We start from the raw sequence: 25,038 nt of genomic DNA on the forward strand, positions 1-25,038 counted from the left end.
TCCACACTGAGCATAGAGCCCCACAGAAGACTTGATCTTAAGGCCCTAGGATCAAGACCTGAGCCAAAATCAGGAGTCAGAGGTTTAACCCACTGAGCCACCCAGGTGCCCCTAAATAAAATCTTTTTTTTTTTTTTTAAGATTTTATTTATTTATTCATGAGAGACACACAGAGAAAGAGAGAGAGAGAGAGAGAGGCAGAGACACAGGCAGAGGGAGAAGCAGGCTCCATGCAGGGAGCCCCATGTGGACTTGATCCTCGGTCTCCAGGATCACGCCCTGGGCTGAAGGCGGCACTAAACCGCTAAGCCACTGGGGCTACCCAAATAAAATCTTAAAAAATAAGAAAGAGGGCAGTCCCGGTGGCACAGCAGTTTAGTGCCACCTGCAGCCCGGAGTGTGACCCTGGAGGCCTGGGATCGAATCCCACGTCAGGCTCCCTGCATGGAGCCTGCTTCTCCCTCTGCCTGTGTCTCTGCCTTTCTCTCTCTCTGTGTCTCTATGAATAAATTTTTTTTTTTTTAAATGTGTGTCTTGACACATGTATAGATTTATTTACTTATTTATTCATGATATATATATATATATATAGATAGAGAGAGAGAGAGAGAGAGGCAGAGACACAGGAGGAGGGAGAAGCAGGCTCCATGCCGGGAGCCCGATGCGGGACTCGATCCCAGGACTCCAGGATCTCACCCTGGGCCAAAGGCAGGCGCCAAACCGCTGAGCCACCCAGGGATCCCCTCTATGAATAAATTTTTAAAAAATAAAAATAAGAAAGAAAAAGAAAAACAATGCTGTATATGGTGATTAGATTCCCAGGGACAGGGATGCCTGGGTGGCTAAGAGGTTGAGTGTCTGCCTTTGGCTTAGGTCATGATCCCAGAATCCGGGATGGAGTCCCGCACTGGGCTCCCTGCTGGGAGCCTGCTTCTCTATGTCTCTGCCCCTCTCTCTTTCTGTCTCTCTCATGAATAAATAAATAACATCTTCAAAAAAAAAAAAAAAAAAAAGAAAAAAAAAAAAAGAAACAAACAAACAGACTACTGGGGCTCATCCCAAGTTTCAGGTTCAGTTTAGGCCTGGATTTTTACCTTTCTAACAAGTTCCAGGAACTACACTTTGAGACCCACTGCTCAGGGTATATGAATAATCCATTTGTGCCCAGTTCTCCAGTTACATATACACTGTTCGTGTAAACCTCCCGTGAGGTATTACTCTCATTATGTTTTACTTTAAGAATCAAAACTTAGGGATCCCTGGGTGGCACAGCAGTTTGGCGCCTGCCTTTGGCCTAGGGCACGATCCTGGAGACCCGGGATCGAATCCCACATCGGGCTCCTGGTGCATGGAGCCTGCTTCTCCCTCTGTGTCTCTGCCTCTCTCTCTCTCTCTCTCTCTCTGTGACTATCATAAATAAATAAAAATTAAAAAAAATAGAATCAAAACTTAATAAAATTGAAATAACCTACTTATGGGACACCTGGTTGACTCAGTGGTTGCGTTTGCCTTTGGCTCAGGGCATTATCCCAGAGTCCCGGAATCAAGTCCCACATCGGGCTCCCTGCATGGAGCCTGCTTCTCCTCCCTCTGCCTATGTCTCTGCCTCTCTCTCTCTCTGTCTCTTATGAATAAATTAAGTAAAATCTTAAAAAAAAAACAAAAAACAAAAAAACACCTACTTATTATCACAATAAGTGAGACTCAAAGAATTCAAATCCTGCATTTCTATTACATTAGACAGAATGTTACTATGCAGTTGCATAGTGAGAAGATATAATAGAACAGAAGACAGGAAAATCAGGCAGGAAGAGCCATGATCTGGAATGGGGGGTGGGGGTTCAGATAGGGTTAGTGAGGGCGGAGCAACTGCAGAATAGTTGGCCCAGGTTGTGGACCAAGGAACAGGGGGAAAGAAGACATCTGTGTAGGGGAGGCAGAGTGGTCCCACTGAAGGGAAAACTGTTTTCAGATAGCAGAAGGCTACCTGCCTTGTCAGGAACAACATAGGAAGTCTCTAGCAAGCTTCAGAAAATGCACTTCTCTCCCACTGCTATTTCCTCCACATTCTGAGGTGCGGAACTTGGTTTTTTAGGTGAGAGAAGTGTACAGGCACATCTGTTCCTTTCACATTATCCAGAAGCTTGTGGAACCTGTGAGGAATTAGTATCGCCAAACTGTACTTCTTAGAGCTCTTCTGCACACTTAACGAGCCTTACTTACTGCCGGCTTTACAGATGCTGCATTAACACCAGTAATTTGCCAATACTACCCCCAAAATGCTACAGACAATAAGTTTATTCTAATTCCAAGAATCACTAGTAAGTTAGCTAAAATGTTCTAAGTTTTGTCAGAGACTGGTCCATACTTAAAAACAATTCAATAATACATTGTAAGGTGATCTTAATTCTCTAATTTATTAATGAAAAAGCAACATTACTAAAACACAGAATCCCATCTTATTTCAGTCCCTCTATCAAATGGAATCCAAAAGGTAGCACTGACTGGGTGGGTATTTACATAGCATGTTGCACTACTATGCTTTCTAGAAGAAAACTGGAGAAAATTTAGGTGATCTTGGGTTTGACAATGAGTTTTTACATACAACATCAAAAGCAAGATAAATGAAAAGAAAAATTGGTAAACTGGATTTTACTAAAACTAAAAATTTCAACACTGTGAAAGACTTAAGAGAATTAAAAGACAAATCAGACGAGGAGAAAATACCTGGGAGAACTCACACTCATCAAGAAAACAAACCATCCAGTTACAAAATGGGCAAAAAATTCTGAACAGATACCTCACCAAAGATAGTCATATGAAAAATAAGCATATGAAAAGATGCTCAATATCATTTGCTATTAGCTAACTGCAAGTTAAAACAGGATACTACCATGCACATATCAGAATGGCTAAAATCCAAAAACTGGCAAGGATTTGTGAAGCAACATGAGCTCTCATTCATTGCTGGTGAAAATGCAAAATAGCATAACCCCTCTGAAAAGCAGTGTGGCAATTTCTTACAAAATTAAATGTAGTCTTACCATCTATTCAGCAATCATGTTCCTAAAGTAACTTGCCCAACTGCCTCTGCCTGTGTCTCTGCCTCTCTATCTCTCATGAATAAATAAAATCTTAAAAAAAAATCGATAAAAGAAAAAGATTAAAAAAAAAAAAGATCAGTGGTGGGACGCCTGGGTGGCTCAGTGGTTGGGCGTATTCCTTTGGCTCGGGACGTGATCCTGGGGTCTCGGTGTTGAGTCCCACATCGGGCTTCCTGTGAAGAGCCTGCTTCTCCTTCTCCCTCTGCCTGTGTCTCTGCCTCTCTGCCTCTCTCTCTGTCTCAAATGAATGAATGGATAAATCTTTAAAAAAAAGAAAAAAAAAAAAAAAAAGAAAAAACAGTGGTTACCAGAGGTTTGGGGAAGGTGGTCAGATCAAATATGTCAGCACAGGGGATACTTTAAGCAGTGAGACTACTCTTTAGGATGCCATAATTACAGATACATAACACTATGTATTTGTCAAAACCCATGAAATGTCACAGCACAAAGAGTCAATCTTAACGTATGAAAATTTTAGAAAATCATTTAGGAGGTCAAGTGACCCAAGGATAGCATGCAGAATTGTGATAAAACAATCTGTGTGCTACAGTCATATTCAACAACCTCACTGGAAGAGGTGGAGTCTGTAAACCAGACTGTGCAAAAGCACTTTTCCAGCTGATCAAGTTACTGCCCATGGGTGTACAGGTTAACAATTCTGACACGGCTGCATGTGTACATTGGAACTGAACAAGTATATGGGTGGTGGATGGTGGGAGCTACTTTTTCACTAGAGGGTGTGGGAATTGACAAGATGAGCAAGGGAAAGAGGCTGGAATAGCCCATATGGTAATGGAAGAGAGCTGCAGACATCAGTATAAATTCACACTGTTAATTCGGAGAGAGTTACATACAGCAGAATTTATAGATATGCACATATATGCCATTAGTGCATACATTCCCTTGCTGCATCACCTGTGAGGGCCTAGAAGAAACTACAGCCCAGTAACAACAAATATACCTAGTACCAAGATCTTGATTTTTAATACTATCTCCAATTAAAGGAAACAGGACCCTTGGAGGAATGGCCAACTCTAGGACTGGGGCAGGAAATACACAAGATGAGTCTGGAACATCTTGCAGTGCCAGAAAAGTGTTCAAAAAAGAAAATAGAAATAAAACACTCATAATGATTGGGGGCGAGGAAGGGTGTCAAAGGAACACAAGAATGCCCAGTGGCCAAAGTGGAATAGTATGAGCAACAAAATAAGTGGTACTAGATAATACCCCAAAGTATAAAATAAATGTCCATGGATCTACACTGATACAAATATATGGGTAAATAAATGGGGGAGGAGAGACAAATTCCCACTCCTTACATGTGGGTGGCTACACAAGGTAGCCCTCCAAAGAGCATAGTATGGGAATGGGGAGAGAGTAGAACTTTACACTGGAGAAACCTGGCAAAAACTATCTCACCCAGGCGATCAAGGTCAACATCAACAGTGAGAGGTCATGTTGATAGTACGTACCCGTGATACAATGTGATGAAAAAAGGACTTTAACCTTTGTGGTCTTACTCTCAAAAAATCCATTATCCCAGTCTAATCATGAGAAAAACACCAAACAAGATCCCAATAAAAGGACATTCTACAAAATATCCTAACCAGTAGTCCTCAAAAACATCAGGGTCATCAAAAATAAGTAAAGTCTAAAGAACGGTCACTGCCAAGGAGAGCCTAAGGACACATGACTAAATGTAATGTATCCTGGAACAGAAAAAGGACAGTGGATAAAAGCAAAGGAAGTCTAAATTAAAGATGAACTTGAGTCATTATTTATGTATCAATACTGGTTCATTAATTGTAATAAACATACTATACTAATTTGTTAACAATAGGGGAAACTGGGTATGCATCATATGGGAATCCTTTTGTGCTATCTTCGTAACTTTTTCATAAACCTAAAACTGCTATAAAAATTAATCAAAAATAGGAGATCCCTGGGTGGCTCAGCGGTTTAGCACCTCCCTTCGTGATCCTGGGGTCCCGGGATCGAGTCCCATGTCAGGCTCCTTGCATGGAACCTGCTTCTCCCTCTACCTGTGTCTCTGCCTCTCTCTCTCTCCCTCTCTCTCATGAATAAATAAATAAAATCTTTTAAAAAATTAATCAAAAGTAAAAGGGGGGAAGGGGCTCTTGGGTGGCTCAGTGGTTGAGCATCTGCCTTTGGCTCAGGGCGTGATCCCAGGGTCCTGGGATTGAGCCCCACATTGGGCTCCCCAGAGAAAGCCTGTTTCTCTCTCTGCCTATGTCTCTGCCTCTCTGTCTCTCATGAGTAAATAAATAAAATCTTTAAAAAACAAAGAACATTCCACTATTATGCCTCAAATGGTTGATCTCCCATCCCTTCAAAAAAACAAAAACAAAACAAAACAAAAACCCCACAAAACCCTAGGGCTGAAATATACCACAGGAATCTAGTCTAACTCTCCTTTTTGACAAGAAACTAAGGTCCAGAGACTGACTTGCCAAAAATCACAGCTATTGGCAGATTTGAGATCAGAAACCAAGGTTCCTACATCTTACTTGGTAATTCTACAAATGCTTTTGTCTTAAAGACACAAAGTGATTTTTCACATACTTTAACATTTAGGAGGATTTCAGGTTTTTTTCTCCCTTGTAAAGTCCTCACCTGTCTTTACGCTACCAGAATCCTAAGAAGAGAGCATACTTGTATCACCACTTTGCTTTCCTGTTTCTAAGAGCATCCACAGGAAATGTGTAACAAAGAGTTCGACAACAAAGCAATAATGCTTTTAGAAACCAAACAGCACACCCTCCTTGACTTCCCCAAAGCCACAAAATAAGTGGTTCCTAGATTTGGAAGACTCAGGGGTAAAAGTGAATGAAGAAATTACCTTTGAACTGAGATACAAAAATAAGTAAATAAATAAATAAATTCATTAAAAACTGAGATACATTTTCTTGTAATAAACACTGACCACATTTGCTAGAATTCTCTTCTATTTCACAGTTCCTGCTGAGATCTATTAGGTCTTCATGGGCAAGGTTTCCCGCATTCCAGCAAGCCATTACAACAATCCTACCCACACACCCCCTCCAGAATTTAACCCATTATATTCTTAGAGCACTTCATTTTCTGTTTTTCTTTCAGGGCCAACTTCTCTCCCTGTCTCTCATAATTTTTAATCACTGTATGACTCTTACCTTAAACTCTACAGCAAAGCCCCTCTGAGTCAGGATGCAATGGATGCTTAACTTATAACTAGACTACCCAGTGCTACACAGGTCTCACAGTAGGCCGCTTAAATTCCTATCTCAGTCAAATTATAATCACTACAGGCATGGACCTCCAGGACAGCCAGCAATCAAAAAGCAAAAGTACAAACATGAAAATCTTTTAACACCTACGATCTACTGAGGTGGACAACTTGTCTCAAATACCCTTAAGTTGCATAACAAATATGAGTTTTGTGCAGCTGTCTTATGACATCCTTTAATGTAAGCAAAGACTAAGTCAATAAAACCAATGATACTATGGGGACCAACACCATATGGTAACAAGTTCTGATTACTATGGACCTAGAACTTGATCTAAAAACAAGACGTATGGGGCACTGGGATGCCTCAATGGCTTAAGCATCTGACTCTTGATTTCAGCTGGGGTCCTGATTTCAGGATGGTGAGATGGAGCCCCAATTCAGACTCAGCATTCAGCAGGAGTCTGCTCAAGATTCTCTCCCTCTCCTCCTGCACCTCCTCTTGCTTGCACACCCTCTTTCAAATAAATCTATAAAAAGTAAAAATAAAGCCTACAATATCTAGGTTCTAGAGAAATCAACAAACTGCATACCATTCAAATGCTCATTAATCAATCTACTGACTAGGCTTCTGATAAAAACTGGGTGGTAGAGTTCAGGTGTGTTTTCTGGGCAGTCATAGGTTTAAACGGGGAATTATATATTACCAAGGGGTTAAAGAAGAAAATGCATCTGATGCCCATCAGAAAATTTGGCTCCAGTGAGACAAACCAATGTTTGTTGATGGCATCCAATTCCATGAGTGCCAACTAGGTATCAAATATGAAAAAAGTCCATCTCTGACCTTCAGGAACTCCATCTCTATAATATGGTGTCCAAAAAGTCTGGAAACCAAAGGACAAGGGGATGGATTAAAAAAACATAATCTGGGGGCGCCTGGGTGGCTCAGTCAGTTAAGCGTCTGCCTTTAGCCCAGGTCATGATCCCAAGGTCCTGAGATCAAGCCCCATGTTGGGCTCCCTGCTCGCAGGGACCTGGCTTCTCCCTCTGCTCTCCACTCTGCTCTCCCTCAAGGTCTCTTTTTCAAATAAATAAAATCTTAAAAATAAACAAACAAACAAGTATCTTTAAAAACAAATATATGGAAACATAAAAAGGTTTTATAGATTAAAAGTGACCTTGATGACATTATGTATCTATACTCAGCTGTGTTTTTAGAGCTCATAAATATACTGTAGTATTAGTGCTACAAATCAATTTTGGGGTCAATATCAAAATAAACTCGTAACCTATCTTTCATCTAACTCGCAAAAAATGCACAGGTTTGTTAGTACCAGTTAAGACTCATGCTAGTATTATCTTTCTACAAAAATAATACCAAGAGGCACCTAGGTGGCTCAGTTAAGCATCTACCTTCAGCTCAGGTCACACCAGGATACTGGGATTGAGTCCCACACTGGGCTCCCTTCTCTATGGAGAGCCTGCCACTCCCTCTGCTTGTGTTCTGTCAAAAATAAATAAATAAATAAAAAATAAACCAGGAATGAAACACATGCACAATTATACCATACGCTTATAAAGCATATGATTTCTGGCCTGCTTCCCAATTTCCAAAGGATAGAGCAGAAAGTCCAGCTTTCAAAATCTCAGGGAGAGGAGTCTTCAAGAGCCCCTAATCTGCTCATTTTTAATACTTCAATCCACTCTTTTTTTTTTCTTTTTTAAGATTTTACCTATTTGAGAGAGTGTGCAAGCAGGGAGGGAGACAGAGGAAGTGGGAGAGGGAGAAGCAGAGGAGCAGGAAGCCCAACATGGGGCTCCATCCCAGGCCCCTGAGATCAGGAACTGAGCCGAAGGCAGATGCTTACCCGACCGAGACACCCAGACACTCCCTATTCAACTTCTAAGAGTGAATTCATTTTGAGTTCTAGAGACACAAATTTCCCATCTTAAAACTGATGATTCAGAAAAGTAGTTCCTGATACCCAGGGAAGTACAGTGCACATGGTAGTATAACCTATCAAGTCAGAGAAGCCTAGAGGGGCTCCAGACTCCCCTGCCCTTCCTGTACGCTTGGTCAGCTCACTGAATTTCCAGGGTCTTCTTTCCCTGTTTTACAGATAGGGGTAATAGTACTACTGGCAGAACGGCCTGTTGTGAAAATAGAAAAAGATAAAAAAGTCTGTCAGAGACCAGTACTTTATAGGTATATGCAAATACTTTGTTCTTTGATACACAATCAGTACAACCAGAGTGAATACACCCAGAGGTCTAATATTCCTGCCTCTTCCTTCGTCCATGAAGCAAAACTAAATAATTTTGCATAGCAAGAAAAAAAAGTGCTTTCCTCCAATCACACTGTATGATTTTTAACTCTTCCTAGCAATGGTGTCCATACAATTTTAGCATTTCTATATAGGAATGTCCGTGTTTACGTGACTTTTTTCCTGCTCTGTCACTGATTACTTTCCTTCATGAATTCTCTAAAATTTAACTTTTGGTTAATTACAATTCTGTTCTTAGCACATTTTGAAAAAAGACAATCCAAATTATTTTACTACATTCATTTAATAACATACATGCGACTTCACCTAAATACAAAGTATCTTATTTAACAGAAACAAACACAGTCTGCATTGAATTTCAGCAAATCCAGATAACCACTTAGATCAATTTTAGGAATGGACAAACACTAAAGAAATATTAAATCTGTACCCTATAAGGCACAAACTTTATCCTCAATAAAGGTCTATTTAGATAAAAAGATCTTTAAAACAAATGGAGGCTTAAATTATTTAAGTTTACTAAATTTAAAAGTTTATATTTTGTCTTTTTAAGTTGTCTATTTTTTTCATGAGAAATATTAGTCTGGGGCACCTGGCTGCTCAGCAGAGCATGCAACTCTTGATCACACGGTCATAGGTTCAAGCTCCATGCTGGGTGCAGAGCTGATGTTAAAAAAAAATCCATATATATGCTTGTCTATGGTTCTTTAAAAAAAAAAAAAAAAAAAGATGTATTTATTTATTCATGATAGACAGACAGAGAGAGAGAGAGAGAGAGAGAGAGAGAGAGAGGCAGAGACACAGGAGGAGGGAGAAGCAGGCTCCATGCAGGGAGCCCAATGCAGCACTTGATCTCGGGACTCCAGGATCGCACCCCGGGCCAAAGGCAGGCGCCAAACCGCCGAGCCACCCAGGGATCCCTTCGTCTATGGTTCTTGTGAAGTCTTTGTCGGTTTTGGCATTTAGGAAGCTTTGACCTTACTAAATGGGTTGAGAATACTCTCTCCTATTTTTCAGAAGAGGTTGTGGAAAGATTGCTGTCAATTCTTCCCTAGGTTTCTGATAGTATTCACCAATGAAGCCACTTGGTTCTGGGCTTTTATTTGTGGGACTTTGTTTCTTAAAAGTTAGGAAATTTCAACCCTAATTCCCATAATCCATGAGAAATTAAAAAAAGGAACAGAAGAAACCCCCAGGAAGGGATCATTTGTATGTTCATCAAGTGGAGGAAGCTCTTTGTATTCCCAGTTTGTTAAGTATTTTTATCATGAAAGGGAGCTGCATTTGTTAAATGCTTTTATCTGTGTCTACTAAGATGTGGTTTTGTCCTTTATAATGTAGCATGTTATATTCATTATTGTATGTTGAACCAACCTTGCATTCCTAGGGTAAATCCCAGTTGGTCATGGTATACATTCTTTTTACTTTATTTTTTTTAAGATTTTTTATTTATTTATTCATGAGAGACACAGAGAAAGAGAGGCAGAGACACAGGCAGAGGGAGAAGCAGGCTCCATGTAGGGAACCCAATGTGGGACTCGATCTGGGGACTCCAGGATCACACCCCGGGCTGCAGGCGGCACTAAACTGCTGCGCCACTGGGGCTGCCCTACAATTTTTTTTTTTTACATTCTTTTTTATATGTTGCTGAATCCCATCTGCTAGCATTTTGAGGGGTTTTCCATCTATTTTTTTTTTAAGATTTTATTTATTTATTCATGAGAGACACACAGAAAAAGAGAGGCAGAGACACAGGCAGAGGAAGAAGCGGGCTCCACACAGAGAGCCTGATGCGGGACTTGATCCCAGGTCTCCAGGATCAGACCCTGGGCTGAAGGCGGCGCCAAACCGCTGAGCCACCCAGGCTGCCCTTTTCCATCTATTTTCATAAAAGATACAGGACTAGAGTTTTCTTGTGAAGTCTTTGGTTTTGGTATCAGAGTAATATTGGCCTCACAGAATGAGAAGCATGCTCTCTCCTATTTTTGGAAGAGTTCATAAATGACTGGGGTTAATTCTTGTTTAAGTATTTGGTAGGATTAATTAGGAAAGCCACTTGGTTCTGGGCTTTTTTTTTTTTTTTTTTTTAGATTTTATTTATTCATTTATAAGAGACCCAGAGAGAGAGAGAGAGAGAGAGAGGCAGAGACACAGGCAGAGGGAGAAGCAGGCTCCATGCAGGAAGCCCGACGTGGGACTCGATCCTGGCTCTCCAGGATCACACCTGGCCTGAAGGTGGCGCTAAACCGCTGAGCCACCTGGGCTGCCCCAGACGAACTATTTTACTACTCTGTATCTTATGATTATATTACACATGCATCTGGTCAAAAAGTAAAAGCATTTGGGGAGGTGGGGGGAACTATATAAAACTACATAAAACATGAGTCTTATTGTAAATGCTCATCTATTTAAAAATATATCTATACTATCTTATTTACAGTTTTGAATTGTTTTTCATTGACAGGAACAATATAATTGGTTTTCCCATAGCACTTTCTTTTTTGCTATAAACTAAGTAGGTTTAACATGTGAATACTCAAAACACACTGCTGAAGATCCTCTCAATTCTTTAAAAAACAAAATTCTCCAAATAGTTTTCACAGTTCACAGTGACAATTTAAAAGTACATCTGCAGCAGTTAAAAAAGCGACCAACTAGTGGTTTCCTGATGAAGTTCTACATTAAGTTATATACGTTACAACTATGTTTGGGAGCTTTTATTTTTCCCAGGAGTTGTTATGGACTGCCAGTTCTATCTGCACAGTGCAGCACACTCTTCAAAGTACTTCCCTGTTCACCATCTTATTTGTCCTTCCCAATAGCCCCTGAATGGTATGGCAGGTGGGAGACTTCCCATTTCCATATTAAAGATGTGGAAACCAGCGCGGTTCATAAGCCAGTTACCACACTGTGCCTGGAATTCAAGACTTTGCATTTGGCTTACCAACTGTCACTTTGTCCCTGAAGCTATCTTAGCAAGGCAAAGTGAACTCTAACGAAAGGATGCAAGAGCATGATTGCCCAAACAGCAGCAACAGCTCTGCCCAAACGTTCACCTCTCCTGGTTCTTGAAAAGATAACATGTGAGTTGAACGGTCTGTTCTGGTAAGATAGTTATTCAGATAGGCCAGAAAATCTATTGTTGTGGGACTCATACACTCTAATACACAGTCCACTCTAGCCTTCTCCTAATCCAGTTGCCAAGCAAGTTTTCGTGTGCCTCCTGGCTGGTGCAGAGAGCTCCCACACAGTGCTTTACCTCTGTTCCAAGTCTGCTTTAAGTATAATTACAGCAAGTGTACAACACGGCAGTGGTTCTATTCATGACCCTCAAACAATGCTGGAAAAGCTAAGATACAGAGTAATTTCCAAAAACCACACAATTCTTCTCTTAGAAACAAAAGTCTACTCATTCAAACATTGAACAAAATGTTCTATTTCCTAAATAAGAAGTAAAGAGACTTCACCGTGGCTCACCTTTGTCCTCACAAACTTTTAATATTCAGCTCAGTCTAACCGGCATTCACTTACTTGCGCCATGCCCAGCAACTGACCCATTAGATCCTGTTCTCCCTCCCCTTACTGTAATGTGGCTTCAGCCAGAAACCAACATTGCACTGTACGTCAACGAAAATTTAAAATAAAAATAAATAATTGTGCCTTTAGGTACTAGGGAACAGGACTTAATTCCAAGCTCAGGATACGAGCATTTGGGCTGTCATAACTTGTTGCGATCATTATTTATCTGGCAGTTAATATGTGTCAGGCTTCCCGGTCTTCTTGCACACACAACTTAATTCTAACAACTCCATCAGGTAGTATTATGTCCGTTATGAGGATAGAACTAGGCCACAGAGGATCAGTAAACTGCCCCAAGTTCACACAACAACAAACAGTCCAAAAAGGGGATTGAACCAGGGCCTTACCCGTAACTACTGCACCAAGCCTGCCCTGCCCTCGACTACAGCCCCAAACGTGATCATAAAATTAACGGCATGACCTTGGGACAGTCATTTCATAGCTCTGGGTCTCAGTTTCTTCCACCATAAAGCGCCGTGCCCACCGTGAGATCCCAGGTGCTTTCTTGCTCTTAATGTCCACTGCATTTCCGACCGGACTACTCCCCAGCCCCTTAGGTGTAAGCGTTCAGCCTGAAGTTTTCCCACCACGCCGCGTTCTAGCACATTCTCCACATTCTTCGGGGTGCTAGAGCTCGGTGTTCACTCCGCGGTTTTATTTTCCGGTATTGAACCTGGAAGGCTAAGATCGCCGGCATTCTCTCGCGATCGGAGAGCACCTTCCCCCCCCTGCTACGAGCACCCACTAGGCCCGAGCCCACTCCAGATAGTTCCCGGCATACTCCAACCCACCTCGCGGCGTCCCGGGTAGCCAGGAAAAGGCCTCAGAAAGCCCCAGAAGCAAAGCCATAGGAAGAAGTTAGCCACCCAGAGGTCAAGGGAGGCTCCAGGGCACCTGCCACGCCTCCCGACCCCGGCGGCGCGGCCTGGGCCCGGCTTCCCGCGCCAGGCGGCCCCGCAGCAGGCCCTGTCCCTCACGACCCGCGCGCCTGCGGGGGCCTGGGCTCTCGAAAGCCGACCCGACCCCCTGGGCCCCGGCCACGCCCGGCCCTTCGCCCGCCCTTCGCCCGCCCGCGCCGCGCACCCAGGCCCCCCGAGGTCCTCACAGGCCCGAGGACACGCGCAGGCCTCCCGCCTCACCTCGAGTCGTGCGCGGCCCGCGCCTCCACCCGCCCGCACGCCCGGCCCCGCGCTGCAGTGGAGACAGCAGCGGAGGCTGCCCGACCGTCACGTGCCGCGGGACCAAGAGGCCTCAGCTACCGCGGCTGCCGCGCGAGCGAGCTCCACCGCGCGAAGCCCAGCCCTGCGTCCGCCCCTCGCTCCTGAGTAGCCAGGGCCAGCGCCAAGTCCCGCTCCCCCGCGCCAGCTCCGGGAGCTGATTGGTCGAGGGAGACATCGCTCTAGGCACCTTCCCACACGCCCCCTAGGGCTATTCTTCGTGGAGTGTAAGGATTGGCCGGAGCAGAGGCAGGAAGTGGCTGCTGGTTGGGCGGAGGAAAGGGGGCGGGCCGCCGCGGAATCGGGAGCAGCGGGCGCGCGCCCTGGGGCGGGGCCGGCCGGGCGGGCGCTCAGCCGCCGCGTCGTCCCGCTGCCTTAGTGGGCTTGCTGCCCGGAGTCTCCCCCGCCTCTGCGGCTGCTCGCCGCTGATGCCTGAACCTGGTCGCCAGGACGTGCATCCCGTCCCCCTTGCTGAGGGGCAGAGGGCAGCCGGCAGGGGAGTGGGCGATCCGTTGGGCCATCGAGAAGGGCCAATTCCTGGAGGCGGCGTGTGCGCTGCGCGGACGGAACCACGCGCGGGCTCCCTTGGCCCGGCCTGGAGGTGGCTGCACGGCGCTGTGTCACCAGGCGCCACCGTTCCTGCAGAGTCATCTATCTGGGCGCAGCAGCCTGCCGCCTCCTTGCTCCAGCACAGAGTCCAGAATGCTAGAACCCAAGGTTATTTCCAGTTTCGGTTAGCGATCTTTCCTTAAATGAGACTAAACGTAAGGACACAGGTGTCTCTGTGGCTGACGGCAGGATTGAGAGAAAAGGATGCGAAGACGCCAGACACATCACAATTTTTGCAACCTACTTTTAACACGTCTTCGGTTTCAATGTGCTGAGAACCTCAGAAAATGGAAATGGCCTATGGTTTTTCTAGACCTATGTGTAGGTCCTGGTCTTAGCCTTCCGTTTGTTTGGATATGCAAAGGCTGAATTTTAGGATGCAAAAAAAAACCTAGAATCAGCAGGTGTAAGGCCTCGCTCAGGAGCCAGCATTATTCCCTCCTGCCACTTGGACGAGGCATCAGAGTTCAGTATTCTCCAGTTTAACCCCTAGATCTATGTAAGAGAATTTTTTTAAAGATTTTATTTATTCAGGGGCAGCCTGGGTGGCTTAGCGGTTTAGCGCCGCCATCAGCCCAGGGCGTGATCCTGGAGACCCAGGATCGAGTCCCACGTCAGGCTCCCTGCATGGAGCCTGCTTCTCCCTCTGCCTGTGTCTCTGCCTCTCTCTCTCTCTCTCTCTGTGACTATCATAAATAAATAAAAAAGTTTAAAAAAAAAGATTTTATTTATTCATGAGGGACACAGAGGCAGAGACATAGGCAGAGGGAGAAACACTCTCCCTGTGGGGAGCCTGATGTGGAACTCGATCCCAGGACCCTGGGATGACGACCTGAGCCAAAGGCAGACACTCAACCATTGAGGCACCCAGGTGCCCCTATGTAAGAGAATTTTACTTATATTCAGAATGCCACATGTTCCACACAATGAGCTTAAAATGTAGTTACAGGAACTGTATGTGAGCAAAAGAGCTACTGCAGCAAAGACGCTAAAAAGGTAGAGAGGGTAATGGAGCTTTGAGTTGGCAGGAGCTACTTTCATCTAGAGTGGATGGGGAATGAGGTAAGACTTCAGCTGGATGTGGTAGGATATGCAGGATTTCTGTAGTTGGAGAGTTGAAAGCTTCCCTAGATGAGGGAACAGATATGCAAAGGCAGGAAACAGTGTTTTTAGGGACACCATGTCCAAGATTGTTTAGGCTGGAGGAAGGTGTCTGAGTGATGGGAAGTCAGCTCCAGGATTGGGTTAGGGGCAGGCCTTGAAGGCCTCACCAAGGAGTCTTCGGGGAGATGGTTTAGATTTTACATTTGGATTTTAGATTATTTTAGTAGTATCTCAGGGAGGTCTTGAAAGACCGTGAGGCCAGTTAGGAAGCCACTTCTTGTGGTTGATTTAAGGGCAGGGTTAGGGAATGGCAGTGTGTACAGAGACAAAAACATTAAATGTTGATGCTGAAGAATGGTCCTCTGGACGCACAAAGCTAGGGAAAGAGAGGAATCAGAGCCATCACTGGGAGGTGTCAGCCTGGGTGACTAAAGGTGAACTGTACAGCCCCCCCAAAAGAGAGAATTCAAGGTTGGCTGATCCTGGGGATCCTCTCTGGGTCCAAGACAGGGCAGGACTGGAGATCCTTCTAAGAGTCCTTCTAGGGATTTTTTGGCTAAAGCATAATGTTCTTCAAAGGAGGAAGCAAGGGGCACTTGGATGGCTTAGTCAATTAAGGTCATGATTCTAGGGTTCTGGGATAGAGCCCCATGTTGGGTGGGGGAGGAGCCTGCCTCTCCCTCTCCCTCCACCACTCCCACTGCTTGTGCTCACACTCTCTTGCTCTCTCAAATAAAATCTTGAAAAAGGAAGCAAAAGACAAGCCCCAAGAAATAAGATCTTTCTTCCCTCCAACTTTTAAAAAGATTTTATTTATTTATTTATTTATTTATTTATTTATTTATTTATAAGAGAGAGAGAGACAGAGCATGAGCAGTGGGGAAGAGGGAGAGGGAGAAACAGATTCCCAGATAAGCAGGGAACCCAACGCAGGGCTCCATCCCTGAACCCTGAGATCCTAACCTAAGCGGAAGGCAGATGCCTAACCAACTGAGCCACCCAGGCATCCTTTCCCCCAATCTGAAAGCAGTCATTGTTGATTAATTGATCAGATTACAAAAATAATCACTGTAGGGACCCCAGTTCATCCTTTTAGTAAGCCTGCCAATCTGGTCTTCCCTGTTGCCAGCATCTCCACCTTCTACAAAATGGGTGGTCTTTTTCTTCATTCCACTCATGGAAATGATTGTTTGAAGGGCCACAGGAAGTTATTTGCTTCTCTAAAATGTTCCCCCCCGCCTTTTTTTTTTTTTAGTGATAGAGAGCAGGAGTAGGGAGGAGAGAGCAAGAAGCAGACTCCCTCCATTCCAGGACCATAGTATCCTGACTTGAGCCACAGGGAGATGCTTAACAAAATGAGCCACCCAGGTGCCCCTCTGAAGTGTTTTCCAACAGTAAAGATCTCATGAATCAGATCCCACATGCAGATAATAACATCTTTACCAAGAGATGGAGGAATCCAAGTGTTATCTGTCAGCACAATCTGTTCTTTGTTGATTTTGCCATCATCCACTTGTGGATCTGTTCATTTTCTGACTTAAGCTCAGGTACCTCCTATTCGACACATGGTTTCACAAGTTAAAAGTGAAAAGGAAGCTTTTTAATAACCTGTGAATGTTATTTTTTCAATAAAGAATCACCTAAATGGGCGTGCTCGGTGGCTCAGTTGGTAGAGCATGCAACTCTTGATCTTAGGCTTGTGAGTTCAAGCCTCATATTGGATGTAGTGCTTACTTACAATCACATAAATGTCTGCTTTTGTGTTTGGTTTTAAAAAATTAAATAGGGATGCCTGGGTGGCTCAGCGGTTGAGCGTCTGCCTTCGGCTCAGGGCGTGATCCGGGGTCCTGGGATCAAGTCCCATATCGGGCTCCTTGTGAGGAGCCTGCTTCTCCCTCTCTCTAGGTCTCTGCCTCTGTGTTTCCAATGAATAAATAGATAAAATCTTTTAAGAAAATAAAATAAATGTTTAAAACGCATCATAAACAAAATTGTTGACCAATTTGTCCTTCCTATCCAATCACTTCTTATAACTTAACTTGCCCCTCTACCCTATCTGCAAAGCTGCCCTCACCCGGGCTTACCCCTACTTTTCATTGTTTGAAAGAGACAAGGGGCACAAAGCCAGAGGGATGGGGCACACAGCCAGAAAGAGCACCCTACATTCCTATTCAGTTCTTTCTTACTGGGTTAGGCTAGTAACCAGTTTCCAGCCTGATAATCACCTTATTAGCATAAACTCAGGTGTAGTTGAATTGAAAGAGGCTCATGAATAACAAAAGGCACTCCTAAGGCACTTGGGTGGCACAGTTGGTTAAACATCTGATTCTTGATTTCCACTCAGGTCCTGATATCAGGGCCCTGAGATCAGTCCAGTGCCAGGCTCCGTGGTCAGTGAGGTGTCTACTTGAGATTCTCTCTCTCCCTCTGCCTTTGCTCCTCCTCCTGCTCTCATTCTCTCTCTCAAAATAAATAAAATCTTTTCAAAAAAATGAAAAAAGTCACTCCTATCACTCAGGAAATTCCAAGGATTTTAGGAGCTGCATACCAGGAACCCAGAACAAAGACCAATTTTTATTATACTACCATTCCCTCATGGCAATTCCTGGCCCATCCCTACCACCAACCTCAGGCCAAAGCTGACTTGATTTCTCTGACTACTGATTCATTTTTTCTAGAGCTTCATATAAATAGAACCATATAGTATGAGTGTTTTGAGTCTGTCTTTTTTCACTCAACAAATTGTTCTGAGATCTTCATTTATACAGTAACATTCATCACAAATTTATTCCTTTTACTTGCTGAGTAGTATTACATTGTATGAACAGGACAGTTTGTTTTTTTTTTTTTTTTTTTTTTTTTTTTTTAATTTTATTTATTTATAATAGTCACATAGAGAGAGAGAGAGAGAGAGAGGCAGAGACACAGGCAGAGGGAGAAGCAGGCTCCATGCACCGGGAGCCCGATGTGGGATTCGATCCCGGGTCTCCAGGATCGCGCCCTGGGCCAAAGGCAGGCGCCAAACCGCTGCGCCACCCAGGGATCCCTGTTTAACCATTCACTGAGTAACATATCTGGGCTGCTTCCAATTTGGGGCTGTATAGTATAAAATTGCTATGTACAGACACATGGGCATTTTTTTAAAGATTTCATTTATTTGACAAAGAGAGAGAGCACACAAGCAGGGGAGCAGCAGGTAGAGGGAGGAGCAGGCTCCCTATTCAGCAGGGAGCCCAGTGTGGGACTTGATCCCAGAAACTTGGGATCATGACCTGAGCTGAAGGCAGACCCTTAACTGACTGAGCCACCCCGGTGCCCCCAGACACGTTTTAATGTTCTCTTGAATCTTCCATTTTTCTTGGTTAACTACCACAATTGGCAGTTTCATCTCTCTGTTGCTTCCTGAGACTTTACTTTAGAATAAGATTTTGTTGAAATCTCTCACATCTAAAAGTCTCTTTATTCTAAACATAAGGCATTCTTTTAACTTGATTGACGTATAATTTACATGCCATAAAGTTTGCCCATGGTAAGTAAATGCACAGAATTATACAAGCCATCACCACAATCTCAGGTTAGGATATGTTCAGCCACCAACACATGCCTTTGTACCTATTTGCAGTCAACTCTCAGCCAACCCCAGGAAACTGCTGAACTGCTTTCTTCCTCTGTGGATCTCCCTCTTCTAGATAGTTCATATACATGGAATTGTACATATGTAGTCTGGTATCTGACTTTTTTCACATAGCATGATGTGCTTACAGTTCATTCATTTAGTAGCACCTATCGGGAATTCATTCCTGTAAAAAAAAAAAAAAGGAATTCATTCCTGTTCCTTGTTGAACAATATCCCATTGCATGGATATGCCACATGTTGTCTATCCACTGAACACTGATGGACATTTAGATTGTTTCCAGTTTGGCACTATTATGGTAATGCTTCTATGAGCATTTGCATATGAGTTTTTATACAGACATTTCTATTTCTCTGGGGTACTACATAGGAGTAGAACTGCCAGCTCATGCGGTAAAATTGTGTTTACCTTTTTAGAAATTGCCAAATTGGTTTCCAAAGTCGTTCTATTTTACAGTCCCATGTCGAAGGCTTTTGGTTCTTCACAGCTTTGCCAACACTTACTCTGTCATTTTTGTTGTAGCCATTCTAGTGGGTGTGTGGAAGCATCTTGTTGGGTGGTTTGTTCCAAATCCAGTGAGCCCCCTCTGGCAGGAAAGCAAGCTATTGGATGGTACAGCCTGCCCAGTTGTGGTCAGCTGCCCTGTGACCAGGCTGAGGGAATGTGAGCAGCCCCGGGCAAAATGCCACAGACTCTCACTGTTCTCACTTGGAGTTCAGTGGGTTTTCATGGATTAATGCTTCTCAATTTCTCCTTTGCTTTTGGTCAATTTCCAGAACCCTAAATGAATTTTTGGATTTCTTTTTTTCTCCAGTTTTAACAGTGTTTTCTGAAGAGAGAATTGTTGATCTCCTTGCTTCACCAGACTGCTACCCTCCTATACTTTTAGTTGAAGATTTCTTTTCCTCCGTGTGTCTTTTCTAGACATTGCTTCTTTTTTTCCCCCTGTTTTCTTGCATTGGTCTCTATGTTTTACATTGCAAGGGATATTTGCCTTGTCTACACATAAGAATCACTTGGAAAGCTTTTATTTTTTATTTTTTAAAAAATTTTATTTATTTATTCATGAGAGACACACAGAGAGAGAGGCAGAGACACAGGCAGAGGGAGAAGCAGGCTCCACGCAGGGAGCCTGACATGGGACTCCATCCTGGGTTTCCAGGATCATACCCTGGGCTGAAGGCAGCGCTAAACCGCTGAGCCACCCGGGCTGCCCACTTGGAAAGCTTTTGAAATCCCAGTGCCCGGGCAGCCCGGGTGGCTCAGCTATTGTGGACATTGCTGCTATAAACATCGGGGTGCAGGTGTCCCAGCATTTCACTGCATCTGTATCCATGTGGTCTAGGTATACAATGGAATATTCCTCAGCCATTAGAAACGACAAATACCCACCATTTGCTTCGATGTGGATGGATCTGGAGGGTATTATGCTGAGTGAAGTAAGCCAATTGGAGAAGGACAAACATTATATGGTTTCATTCATATGGGAAATATAGTGAAAGGGAATAAAGGGGAAAGGAGAAAAAATGAGTGGGAAATATCAGAAAGGGAGACAGAACATGAGAGACTCCTAACTCTGGGAAACGAACAAGGGGTGGTGGAAGGGGCGGTTGAGGTGACTGGGCACTGAGGAGGGCACTTGATGGGATGAGCATTGGGTGTTATTCTATATGTTGGCAAATTGAACAATAAAAAATAAATTTAAAAAAATGAAAATGTCAGCACATTTTTTAAAAAGAAAAAAATAGGGAACCCTGGGTGGCGCAGCGGTTTGGCGCCTGCCTTTGGCCCAGGGCGCGATCCTGGAGACCTGGGATCGAATCCCACATCGGGCTCCCGGTGCATGGAGCCTGCTTCTCCCTCTGCCTGTGTCTCTGCCTCTCTCTCTCTCTCTCTGTATGACTATCATAAATAAAAAAAAAAAAAAAAAAAAAAAAAACTATTAAAAAAAAAAATAAAAAAGAAAAAAATAAAAAGAAAAAAATAGGGGTTCCCAGGTGGTTCAGTCGTTTAAGTGTCTGCCTTCAGCTCAGGTCGTGATCTCAGGTCCTGTTATCAAGCCCCGAGTTGGGGGGGAGGGGGGGGTCCCTGCTCAGCAGGGAGTCTGCTTCTCCCTCTCCCTCTGCCTTTCTCCCTGCTTGTGCTTGCTTTCTTTCTCTCAAATAAATAAAATCTAAAGAAAAAAAAAAAGGGGGGGACGTCTGGGTGGCTCAGTGGTTGAGCACCTGCCTTTGGCCCAGGGTGTGATCCTGGAGTCCCGGGATTGAGTACCACATCGGGCTCCCTGCGTGGAGCCTGCTTCTCTCTCTGCCTCTCTCTCTGTGTGTCTCTCATGAATAAATAAAATCTTTTTAAAAATCTTTAAAAAATTAAATGAAGAAATAAAATCTTAAAAAAATAGAAATTAATAAAGTGTAAAGAAAAAAACCTAGGGGCACCCAACTGACTCAGTTGGGAGAGCACATGACCATGACTCTTGATCTCCAGGTCGTGAGTTCAAGCCCCACATTGGGTGTAGAGATTACTTAAAAATAGATAAACAACAACAACAACAAACTACCCTCTTATGTGTTTCCCCTTTACTCACACCAGTACTATACTCACAACCCTCTAACACCAGATGTGTGGGAGTTTTTACCACACCAAGCAATCCTATAACACCAGCTGGGTGTCCTACAATTTAACTCAATTCTGACACCATCTATCTGGATGGAGATAGCTAGTGTCAGATCTTACCAGTTAAGGGCTCAGTCCATGAGACTGACTATACTTTAGATGCCAATCCCAAGCAGGCCCCCCGGTTATCCACAATATCTGTCCAACTTGCCTCCATATCGAAGGTTCTCACAACCTCCTCTTGGATTTTTTTTTTATTTTTTTAGATTTTTATTTATTCATGAGAGACACAGAGAGACAGAGAGGCAGAGACACAGGCAGAGGAAGAAGCAGGCTCCATGCAGGGAGCCCCATGTGGGACTTGATCCCCCGTCTCCACGTTCACGCCCTGGGCTGAAGGGGGCGCTAAACCGCTGAGCCACCTGGCCTGCCCTCCTCTTGGATTTGATCATTTGGTGGAACAGCTCACAGAGGAAACAGTTTTTTATGTTTACCAGCTTATTAAAAGATATGATGGGATCCCTGGGTGGCGCAGCGGTTTGGCGCCTGCCTTTGGCCCAGGGTGCGATCCTGAAGACCCGGGATCGAATCCCACGTCGGGCTCCCGGTGCATGGAGCCTGCTTCTCCCTCTGCCTGTGTCTCTGCCTCTCTCTCTCTCTCTCTGTGACTATCATAAATAAATTTAAAAAAAAATAAAATAAATAAAAAAAAATAAAAGATAAGATCAAGGATAGTTAAAAGGCTACATTGGGCCAGGTCTAGGAGGGTCCTGAGCAATGGCACTTCCATCCCATGGTGTTGAAAGTGTGTCATTCTTCTTGCACACAGATGTGTTCACCAACCTGGATGCTCTCTGAAGCCCTATACTTTGGAGGTTTTTATGGAGACTTTGTGACGAAGGCATGACAGATCATTAACTCCATCCTAACCCCTCTTCCCTTTCTGGAGAATGGGAGATGGGGCTAAAGCTTCCAAGCTTCTAACTGTGGCTTGGTCTTTCTGGTGACCCACCTCCATGCAGGAACCCACCAAGAGTCACCTCATTAGAAAAAAAGACACTGCTATTACCCAGAAAATTCCAAGGGATTTGGAAAGTCTATAGCAAAAGTAAGGGTCAAAAGACAGCAAAAGATGCACCTAGTACTGTTATCATTTAGGAAATCAGATTTTACAAGCCGTGTCAGGGGTCAGGAATTGAGGGAATAGATTTTCTATCATCTCACAATCCTAATAGAGAAGGGAGACCTCTTTCTTATGGTAGAATGCTAAGAGCCAACCCACAAACATGACGTTAGTGCTAGTGTTGGAAAAGCAACATTTTATAAACATAATGGTAAAGATTGGCTCAGGCAAGAATCACAAATGAAAGCTAAATCTAGGGGGAAATTTTGATGAGGAACAGGGTATTTAAATGGTCTTAGAGTGTCTGCCCACAGTACAGAAGTCTCCTTTACAATATTAAAGCACAATCTCTCTCTAGATAGGATCCTGTACTGATAATGCTACTAATGGGCACTATAAGTAGGTGGACAATATTGAAATATGGATGCTCGATTTAAGTAATTTGTAGCAAAATAAACTTATAAAGTTGATTACTGTGGTCATGTAAGAGAATACCCACGGAAGTATTCTTCAACGGGCCATGGTGCATGCAAATGGTTCAGAAATGATAAAGGAAATAGAGTAAAATGTTGACCTTAAGGGAATTTGGATAAAGAGTATACAGGTGTTCGTGTTCAATTTTTATTTTATTCTATTCTATTCTAAGAGAGCATGCATGAGCAGGGATGGGGAGGAAGGGCAGAGGGAGAGAGAGAGAATTTTTTTTTAAGATTTCATTTATTTTTTCATGAGAGACACAGAGAGAGAGAGGCAGAGACATAGGCAAAGGGAGAAGCAGGCTCCTCACAGGGAGCCTGATGCAGGACTCGATCTCAGCACTGGGTCACACCCTGAGCTGATGGCAGATGCTCAACTGCTGAGCCACCCAGGTGTCTCAGGGAAAGAGAATCTCAAGCAGGCTCAATCAGGCCCTGGGCTGAAGGCAATGCTAAACCGCTAAGCCACCGGGGCTGCCCACTGAGTTTTTTGGATTTTTTTTTTAAAGATTTTATTTATTTATTCATGAGAGACACAGAGAGAAAAGCAGAGACATAGACAGAGGGAGAAGCAGGCTCCCTGCAATGAGCCCAATACGGGACTGGATCCTGGACTCCGTGATCATACCCTGAGCCAAAGGTAGAAGCTCAACCACTGAGCCACCCAGTTGTCCCTTTTCAAGGCTTTACATTTCTAAAATATGGGGCAGCCCGGGTGGCTCAGTGGTTTAGCGCCACCTTCATCCCAGGGCGTGATCCTGGAGACCCTGGATTGAGTCCCACATCGGGCTCTCTGCATGGTGCCTGCTTCTCCTTCTGCCTGTCTCTGCCTCTCTCTCTCTCTCTCTCTCTCTCTCTGTGTCTCTATGAATAAATAAATAAAATCTTTTTAAAAAATTGTACAAAGAGAGGCTCCTGTGTGGCTCAGTTGACTAAGCAACTGATTTCAACTTGGGTCATGATCTTAGGGTTGTGAGATCAAGCCCTGCATTGGGCTCTGCACTGGGCATGGAGCCTGCTTAAGATTCTCTTTCCTTGAGACACCTGGGTGGCTCAGCAGCTGAGCATCTGCCATCAGCTCAGGGTGTGATCCTGGAGAGCCGGGATAAGAGTCCCATGTCAGGCTCCATGTGTGGAGCTGGCTTCTCCCTCTGACTATGTCTCTGCCTCTCTATGTGTCTGTCATCAATAAATAAATAAAATCTTAAAAAACGACAAAATTTTTTTTTTTCTGCTGGCAATAAGTGCTATGTGGCCGGTGATCTGATCCCAATACCCCAAGGCAAATGTTTTGGAGCTCAGATGGCACACACTTTGTGCTGTGATATGATGCACAAAATTTTATTAAAACAGAAAAGTTAAAGATTTTTTCATAGAGTACTTGCAGATTTCAAAGAACATTGTGTAACTAATTTTACGGTACAATGGCTTTGGAGGAGCATGGGAAAGAGAGACAGGAGTAATAGCCACCTTAGACCACTGCAGGGGCCGCCCTGCATGCTGCACCCCAACCCATCGCTGTCACCACCAAGCCCAAGAGGAAGGTTTAAGGAGAAGCTAGAGAAGAAAAAGCCCAAGAGAAGCATGAGCCACAGAGCAGATGCGGATCCTTTCCTGTTTAATCTGCCCTTCCTAAAAAGGTGAAGTGAATCATGTGCTTTCTTTATAAATGTGTTCTATGTGTTCTGTACTATCTGAATGACTTTAAAAATTTTTTTTAGAGAGAGAACATGTGAGCAGGGGAGGGGCAGAGGCAGAGAGAGAGAGAGAGAGAGAGAGAATCTCAAACAGACTCCCTACCCAGCCCCGATGTAGGGCTGGATCACACAGCTCTGAGATCATGACCTGAGCTGAAATCCAAAAGTCAGGTGCTTAACCAACTGAGCCACCCAGGTGCCTCTGTACTATCTAAATGACTTCCATCAAGTTGTATATAGATGCAGAATTCTTTTTTCTTTGCTATTTTGGCACAGAGCACGTGTCATTGTTTCAGGGAAGGGCAAATGTCACAGTATCACAGAAAACAAGTGAATAGAATAGCCATGGAGCAAAACAAAAGAGTTTGCT

At 43.9% G+C, this 25,038-nt stretch overlaps 1 protein-coding gene across 5 annotated transcripts in view; it reads right to left on the reverse strand.

The window, feature by feature from the left end:
- CANX (calnexin) overlaps positions 1-25,038 on the reverse strand; it is a 50,661-nt gene that overhangs the window by 19,432 nt on the left and 6,191 nt on the right. The window contains exons 1-2 of one of the 5 annotated variants that reach the window (XM_035696724.2): positions 13,331-13,493; positions 3,045-3,365 (exon numbers count right to left, since the gene is read on the reverse strand). The exons of 1 other annotated variant lie outside the window; for it this stretch is intronic. In XM_035696724.2, coding sequence (XP_035552617.1) covers positions 3,045-3,047 — 3 coding nt within the window. In that variant the 5' untranslated portion in view covers positions 3,048-3,365; positions 13,331-13,493. Of the gene's footprint in view, positions 1-1,991; positions 2,149-3,044; positions 3,366-12,982; positions 13,096-13,330; positions 13,514-25,038 lie in introns of those variants that run through there. 3 more of the 5 variants (XM_035696725.2, XM_049116475.1, XM_049116477.1) reach the window with 3 other exon arrangements.

The sequence above is a fragment of the Canis lupus genome, chromosome 11, assembly GCF_003254725.2.
Source record: "Canis lupus dingo isolate Sandy chromosome 11, ASM325472v2, whole genome shotgun sequence".
NCBI lineage: Eukaryota > Metazoa > Chordata > Mammalia > Carnivora > Canidae > Canis > Canis lupus.